The following is an 8,838-nucleotide window of genomic DNA, read 5'->3' as shown; positions in this document are numbered from 1 at the left end:
CTGAATAACCTGAGAAATTCAGGCCACCTGTTAAGGATTTGGGTACCAGATAAACTTAAAAACTGCAGCGCCCAAGATGGCAAGGACATATAAAATTTTTGAATTCTCCAAATGCTTGCTCCTGAGCTACACAAGTGAAAGGAGAATGACATCCTAGAAATAACATCCCTAGGTATTAGATCTTCGCTGTAGCCTGTCAGTACAATCACTAAAGTACTAACAGAAAAGGCTAAGCATCTCACCGTAACTCCACTCTGCCACAGCTCATCTGTCTAATACAATCTCTCCAAGGTTTTACCTGCTGTGAATCTTTATGTGAAACAAACAACAGAAATTACCTTGGTCAGAGATCACAAGCCACAAATGAAAATAAAAAAATCTAGCAAACGTGAAACCTGTGTCCTGCAATCTTGGGAGGAAACACTACCAAGTCAGAGCTAGGCTTATGCAAGAAAGTGATTTGTAGGGATGAGGAAAAATGAGATGTTTTAGTTCATTTTTTTTCTGTTGCATTTTTGAAGACACACTATGAACATGATTAGAGGAAGAGAATCAGCTAGTGTGATGGTAAATAAATGCAAATATCAGAATAATGCAGATACTACGATGCTTAGTTTTGAAGCATGAACTCTACCCCCAACCCAAGATTCAAATAATTGTGGTAACCTAAATATCATGGGAGGGGTTCAGACCCACACACGACAGGCCTGCACCTTACCTGAAAAGTACTTGCAAAATGTCAGCCTCACTCAGGTTCTCTACTAGTTGCTCATCCGACCCGGTTTCCACCCTGCTATCCCATGAGCAAAGGTCGACACTGATGCCTGAAAGTGCAAAATCAAGTAAGCGTGTCTGGATGCAAGTCTCTTGATGGCTTCAGATGCAGAGCCTCTCCGTCACTGCAGCCATCAGATGGGGAATTACCCAAACCCTCAAAGACATTTCTTATATTTATTATAACCAACTGGTCTGTGGAGAGGAGAAACTACAGATGTGAGCACAAAAGTGCCAAGCTTCAAATAAGCCCTCTGGCAATTGAAAAATCAGAAGATGGTTCAGGGAGAGCAGTCCCCTCGCCCCAGCCTGGAAGTGCTGCTCAGCACTACAGGGTGCCAGTAAGGACCTTTGGGGTGAAATGGCTCTTCCCCTCCCTCTTTTTATCCCAACACCAGATTTTCACTTTTTTTTGTGGTTTCTCAGTCAACTCAGTCTTCTGCACTTTGCAGTCTTGGCATTTTTACTAGTACCGATCCCACGTTCACATTTCTATAGCTCCCCAACTGTGCCCTGCATTCAATTACATCACCACTCGATGTCCTTCTTTATCTTTCATTTACAATATTGAACCACCTTTCAGTCTCTGCATTGCCTTTTCTCAATCTGTAGCTAACGTTTCATAGGCAAAGGACTTTCAGATGAAACCTGCTCAAGCTCTTGACTGCAGCCTTCTGCGGAGCCACTGAAATGTGCCTAATCCCAGAGCCTTTCGCTTGCTCTCTTCTCTCCTTGTCCTCTTCCTAAGCCTGCATACGCAGTTTGTAAAGGCAGGAGGGACTTGGTGATTCCTGGAGATGCAGAATGACCAGCCGCTACGTGATTCTCTCTGTTCTCACCGTGACATTTCACCCACAAAACAACACACTTTATTTGTGTAGTTTGGCTTTTTCCTAGTATTTACAGAAATACAGGAAAGAGCTATTTTTAGGCAAGAGATATTCAGCATTTGATGCCAACCTTTCGCTTACCTCACTGGTTTCCAGCAACTGCCCTTTTTCCTCACCCATTGTCTCTACTGATGCTAACACATATTTCACTACCTTTGCCTTTTTTTTTTTTTTTTTTTTTTTTAAACTGTGACATGCAGATATACCTCTCCAGGAGAAAAAAAAAACCAAACAACTCATTTGTATTTATTTTTATCTGGACAGTTATTTAACAGCCACAACAAAGGATATTCTAGGATATTCTATGGATGTGTGCGCATGCACCCTTATTATATGGCATAGAATACATACATCTACTTACAACTGGACAGACAGTCCCTTACAATGTGAAGTTGTGGTGTAAACTATTTGTGGAAAGAGATCTTAAACATCTTCCATTTCTCAATGGTTTGAAAAACTTGCCGTGAATATTGCAGTCAGCCACCAGGAAGGAAACGTTTTTGGAACCCCATCCAAGTGAAACACATTACTCAGAGCATCAGCCTTTTAACAGCATTCCTGTGTTTACCCTTACACGGCAGTACATGCACAGCTTAGTGTCATCCGCTGCCTGAAATGTCTGGACCACAGATAGTATTACTGAAATGGGGCTAAATATTTGTAACCTGCCTCTGTAGAAGAATAAGGGAGAGAAACACCAGCCCCAATATCATCAGGAGGTGAAGAAAACATCCTTTTAATTCTCTATTTCAGTACAGTGTCAAAGAAGACTTTCAACATGTATTTGACAGCTAATATCCTGGTGCAGGAGATGAGCAGATTCCCTGAAATAGGCCTAAAAAAAGTTTGGCTCTTGTATCCATAGACTACAGAGCCATGAAAGTTTTACTGCAGCAGAAGGATAATTATGCTACATGTATACTAGCTAGATATTATGCTACATGTATACATCAACAGAGAAATACAGAGGAAAAAAAAAAAAACAACAAGCATCAGCTAGTGATGTTAATTCTCTCCTTATTCTCAACTCCTAATCAAAAGAGGGGAAACAAAGAGGGGATAAGGACATTTTATAGCAATGAAGTTTATTAAGCTCTGAAGCAGTGAGACACACAACATGCTGTATAAGTCACTGGACACAAGGCTGAAGTAGAGCAGCAGTTAAAGCAGCTCCTTCTCCCTTCCCAGCTGTAAGGAGGACAGTCAGATTTTTAACTCAGCATGGCAGAAAATGTAGCTCAAGGTTACTGATGCCCCAGAGCACTGAGATGCAGAGCTCCCGGTGAAAGTAATGGAGCCCTGCATCTGCGGTCACTTTGCAGGCACAGCAGTCTGGGAGCAGAGAGGAGAAAGAGTCCATGCTATCACACTGATAATTTAGCAAAGAGCAAAACAAAATCAAAACAGATTTGCTGTGAGGTGAAAGTGACATAGTTCAGCAATAAGAACAACCTATCAGATAAACTTCAAGGTTGGGGAAAATCACTACATAATCTAATCTAACCTCCTATATAATATGCAAGCCATAAAATTTCATTCAGACCAGAGAATACCACCATCACCAATTCCAGGCCTAATAATTTGATCAGATTGTAAACCATCTTTCTCAACTGAACTCTGTATGAAGAACAGCCAGGCTCCAACAGCTCTAAATAACCTCTGACTTCTTTTATACCATATTACGCCTACGTAACTTTGAGCAGCACTTCTCAAACAACTCCAGGCATCAGTCACTGGAGAAAACTACCAGCACCAGCTGAATGGATTCCCAAGTGTGCGTGCTGCTGCAGAAGGCTGAGGTAGTGTGACATTGGCATAAACACAAATGGAGGATTCCCATTATTATTCCAAGGATATTATGCAAGAAATACACACAGTAACCTTCAGAAGTGGCTGGCAGAATCCCTTCTGGAGTTTCCTAGCTGGCAGAATATACAGGAATAGGCATGTTTTGGTCCATGGAGTAGGTTAGCAGCTTAACTTAGAGGCAAAAGAAATCAAAGTGATCTGTGAACACACCACCACCTTCCTCGCTACCTGTTTGTCTCTTCCCCACCCTATAAACCCTTCCAATGCACAATGGAGGCAAACCTCCCCTGCAGCATCTCCAGCGACAGCCAAGGCACTGCTGAGGGTGCAGGTACTCTGGTGGAGGCTCCTGCTCCAGATCAGGCAGAACAGAAGCTTGTACCCGAGTCTCCTTTCTTATACATAAAGGCCCAAGGTATTACTTGCCTGTCTCTGGGAGGTACTTTGGGCACTTTCTGATCAGAAATTCTGTCCAAGACCCTCAGACACATATCTAATCATAAATGTTTTCCTTTCCAAGCAGTTTTTCCCCTGACTCAGGTAACCATACTCCTTCCCTCCTATATGAAAATAAGGAGGCAGAATACACCCATCTGATGCAGCTGATTGGAAATAATGATGTTGCACAACCCACAATCCCATTAAATGAAAAAAAAATATACCTGTTCACGTTGAGAAGGGTATTGTTTTCAAAACAAAAGGTTCTAATTTGTTCTCCTAATGAACTGTTTTCATTACCCTCACAGGAGACAGGAGCGCTGTCTCAGCAGGGATGTCTACCCTCCAAAACAATAAATGGAGCATTTCTTCATGGAGATGTAAAAGATGAAGTAATCAGCATTTCTCATTTTAAAGCAGAACCCATTTTTATTCTACACAGAAGATAAATAGATAAAATTCACAATAACCAGCATTAAAAACAAAAAACAAACCCTGCAGTCTTATTTCAATTCTGCTCTACCTACTGGTCATTCATGTTTCCATATACAAAATTTTGTCAGTCTTGCTCATTTCCAGATGAACGAATATTGACACCCAGTAATAACAAAACAGTTTGTTCACAACTTGGGGGACCCTTAGGGTTGTTACAAAAGAGCAGCAATCTTCATCTTTTTGTCAAACACATTCGTTGCTGGGAGGAACTGAAATGTGGCACATTAGCAAGGAAAAAGACATCGGTGCAGCGGGAGTCCCAGTTCCCTCCTGTGATCAGTGGAAGGAAGGACTCAGCCCAGCACCTCAAATGTTTTCACAATCCCATATCTAAGTCACTTCAGCACAATAGCTATTCAAATAAATAAATAAATAACAGCAGCAGCCCCAACAAGTAAAACATGTAAAATCCAAAACACAGTTAAACATCTTTACAATGTGTAGCTGTTAAATATAAGTGAAAGCATCTCAACCAACGACTTCAACCCATAGGGAACAGCCTCTCAAAATCTGAGTGTGGCAGAGTATAAGAGCATAAATCATGTTGATAAACTAGTGATACAGCTCTACATAGCTTTTTTGGGGGAACAGATTGGCATCTTCAGCTAAAGAAGTTCTCCATCCCTCCTTTCTCACACAGTTCTTAAGGTCATGCCAGCACAGCTCTTTTGGGGATGCAGCGTTATTTTTCCTTGCAGGCTAGATGAGTCCCCTGATCTACTGCAGAATTCTGTGGCATTTAAATACATCCTAAAGCCTAAATGCAGCATGGATTTACCAGTACAGGCTAAGTGTCCCCCCGGTCTCAACAGGTTTACTCAAAAGGTGTACAGTTAACCATTGATCTAGGTAACTGCAGCTTCAGAGCCTACATAGAGCATTCACTTGCAAAGACTTTGGTACCTGCCACAAATTTTTGTGGGACTGAGGTCTTCCCTATGTCTGTTCAGCAAAACAGATAAAAAAATGAACACATTCTTATGCTGGATCAAGCATAAAGCACATGCTGAATCAAAACAGTGAAATAACTGATCAGAGACTGAACCATTACAAAACAGTCCTGGAAATTAAGTATTGTGCCAACACATGGAACATAATACCAGCAGCTGATGAGACATTTCTCCATGTTTTCCCAGGCTATTTTAGAGTGCTGTTTTGTTAATCAAGTACAAACACTACTGCATTGTTTCACAAAACTTACAGCATAGTTCAGAACAAGACATGTGCCTAGAACTTTAATAAATACAGTTACGAACAATACACAGTTTAAGTTATCTAACCTTCACAATCTAAGTATAAACACCTCGTACAAAAAAATTCCTTTTTACTTTGTACATGTTTAAAAAAAGATCACAGAAACATCTGTTTTGCAAAGGAGATACCTGTATGAAGAAATGATATGTTCTGAAGACATTAAATTGTCTGTTTGCTGGGTAACACTAGTTACTGAAATGTCCTCTTACAACCTACCACCTAGGTAATTTTTCTTCTCTTATATATACATACATATTTTGGCTCTGAATCTGAAACTCAAAGCCACTTGAAATTAGCCGCTTGAAAGAGATTTCTGGTTATTGAGGCCCTGATCTGACAATGACTTCCAAGTGCACACAACACCACCGGAGTACCCAACAAAGATCATTGTGGCACTGGGCACTAAAGCAGCTACTCTTTTCAATCCTGTAATGCTGAAGTGTGGCAGCATACAGTTCTTTGCCACCCCAAAGGAACCACCTGTCATTTCAACCCAGCCTAGAGGAGCAGCACAACAATTATGTGACGTTTGCACTACCAGTTTATAATGCCCTGAAAATCGTTAGAGCCCCCCACTGGAAATTCTGACTCATAACCTACTTCTTCTTGTTGCTTGGGACTCCGTTTTGCACAATCCTAACTGAGGACTAACATCTACCCGGAGAGCCTGTGAAAACCACTAACTGTGGTACACTGCAACTGTAAATTCCATTTCATTACCTACCGAAAGGTTGGATGTTGTCCTTGGGATTAGAATTTGTGCTATAGTTAAAAACTAATAATATGGTGAGGTTATTATTGTCTGAACAGCTTTGAAATCCTAATAGCAGTGTACATTAATAACCAGCTGGTCTTGCCCTCTATAATGTGATGCCCTCGATCACAGTGATGCACACGATAACATAAGGGATACTTTGCTCACTGACACAGGGACATTTCACTGCTAGACTGTCTGTTATGATTTCAACATCCTTCTGCTCTACTTCTGACTTGTTTTTGGAAAACACACAGTACAGCACTTTAATTAAAAACATCCTATCAAAAGAAATAAAAAGGCACTTGGTATTTCTCTTTGGCTCAGTTGAGGCGCTCTGCTAAAAGCTTCCCAAAGTTCCTGTCCCTCCATCTGATGAATAGTTGCCATCCTGAGGTACTTATTCATGTGCAAAAATAAGAGCTTCAGGGATTTACCAGTTGCGTTTCTCAAATTGCTTCCAGTAAACGTGCAAAAATTCTTCACCAAATAGAATCTCTTAAGTATAGAATAACACATTCCACAAAGTTTTTTTCAGGGGAGCGCTCTGGTCACTTACACAGTCATTCTTCCAAATCTGGTCTCTCAGCTCAGTGTTCTTTAAACCTGGGAAAGGACAGCCATCAGGCAGGAAAGCCTTAGGTGTGAGGTGTAACAGCCACTAACTCAAAATGCAAGATCTGTTCCTTGCTATGTGTTTTTCTATTCTATTTCACTGCTCCAAAACAGCCAAGGGGCCCAATTTAGATTTTGCTTAGGTAAGTGTAACCCCTGTGATTCACTGGATTTTTTTTTTCCCTCAAAACCTTGTAATTTCAGTCACCTTTCCTTTATGGAGACCTTTTAGCAAAAGCTACATATGAAACTACCAAACAATACACAGAAAGCAAGCGATCAAGTAGCTTCTTCTTCCTCACCTGCACGCTCCGTGATGAAAATCAGAAATATTACATATTCAGGAAAAAACAAACCCTAACTAAGAGACTGTGACAAGTCTGTTTTCAGGTGCTTTTTAAAATACAAGGCTCTAAAGAAAAATAATAATGATTTAAGAACATTAAAAAAAGATTACTTTTTTAAAGAAAAATTGAAAAAGACAAATGGACATCTAAAAACCTTAGTATGTTCTGTCTACACGTGGGTATTAGCTCAGTAACATGTTCTTAAACTGTTATTAAAGACCAATAGCTGTATGTAACACTTACAGGGTATGATCTGCATTACACCGAAGTTCCTTCTGAATAAGACGGAGTAAGAACTGTAAAGAGAGTCACGGTATCTGTGTTACTATCTGTACAGATATGCCAACAAGCTAAGTTTCTGGATAAGATGCACACTTTTATTCAAAGAGTTCCTCATTTGAAACACTACCTCGTAACGCTGAAATCATTAAAACAAATAAATAAATAAAAAAGAAAAAATACAGATGCTTAATCAATGTTTGGAACAGTTTTCACAATGAATTCGCAACAAAAAATAATTTCCTTTTTGCAACTGAGAGACCAATTCCTGTGTAAGAAAACAACAATGGTTTTCCAAAGTTACCTTACCAGCAGATGTGTAAAGAAACCAGCAGAGGGAACCCAAGACTTCAAGAAAACAAGGCAGATGGAAATTTTGGATCTTAAAATTATTTCAGCTGCTATTCTGAAGAACAGTTGTGTGTGTGAAAAGGTTTAATCACACAATTAGTCAAGATGAGTGATGTTAGTCATGTTTATTTGCACGTGCAGGACTTTTAAGTGCATTTTAAAAGTTGTGCTTATGGAGACAGTCCCCAGGAAAGTGATTTTACAAACAAAATTTGAGGACTCTCACATACATTAAAGACAGAATTAGAACTATTCCAGGGTTCATCACTGTTAAAGGTTTCCTTACCTTAAGAGCCTCACTGTTACAAATGGAATTTTCTTCAATATTATTAATTATCTGAATATTATTAAGTATTGCTATTTTAAGATATTAGACCTAACATTTCAGAGATATGCGAGTGGCCAAACATGACCGATCTGAACACCACGTGTGAGGCTAACCCCCCTCCAGTTATCTTTGAATAAACAGGAATTGAATACAGGCACTTATACTCTGCACTGCAAGTAACAGTAAAAGGAGCTACAAAAAAAGCTTTACAAGAGCAGAGTCAATCCTGTCAATAACAGTATTTTAAAAATGCATTTTAACTGATGCTGCAAAGAAATGTTTTTTTTTTTTCCATTTGTTTTTAACAAATAACTATAAAAAAAGCAGAGTTTTAAGTCTACTTCGGAAAACTGCAATTTCCCAAACCCCACTGCAGCACAGAATGGCTAATACTGAACAAACAAACTAGTTCAAACCAGGCTTTATAGAGCTGCTGACTATTAGAGGGAACATACTTTGAATATTAACTTATTAACATGTGGAAAAAATTAGTTTAAAAATTTG

The 8,838-nt window shown here is 39.6% G+C and overlaps 1 protein-coding gene across 8 annotated transcripts in view; it reads right to left on the bottom strand.

The window, feature by feature from the left end:
* Nucleotides 1-4,316: 4,316 nt before the first annotated feature.
* The window catches only part of SLC37A1 (solute carrier family 37 member 1), a 39,570-nt gene continuing 35,048 nt past the window's right edge, over nucleotides 4,317-8,838 (bottom strand). For 4 of the 8 annotated variants that reach the window (XM_035545899.1, XM_050709721.1, XM_035545905.2 and 1 more), the window contains 2 exons: nucleotides 7,620-7,672; nucleotides 4,317-7,020 (listed from right to left, as the gene is read on the bottom strand). In XM_035545899.1, the coding sequence (XP_035401792.1) occupies nucleotides 7,005-7,020; nucleotides 7,620-7,672 (69 nt within the window). In that variant the 3' untranslated portion in view covers nucleotides 4,317-7,004. The remainder of the gene's footprint in view (nucleotides 7,021-7,619; nucleotides 7,673-8,838) is intronic. The other 4 variants (XM_035545903.1, XM_050709724.1, XM_035545900.2 and 1 more) reach the window with 1 other exon arrangement.

Source organism: Cygnus atratus, chromosome 1 (assembly GCF_013377495.2).
Source record: "Cygnus atratus isolate AKBS03 ecotype Queensland, Australia chromosome 1, CAtr_DNAZoo_HiC_assembly, whole genome shotgun sequence".
Classification (NCBI taxonomy): Eukaryota; Metazoa; Chordata; class Aves; order Anseriformes; family Anatidae; genus Cygnus; species Cygnus atratus.
The sequence above is the reverse complement of the archived record's forward strand: the minus strand, read 5'-3'. Positions and strand labels throughout refer to the sequence as shown.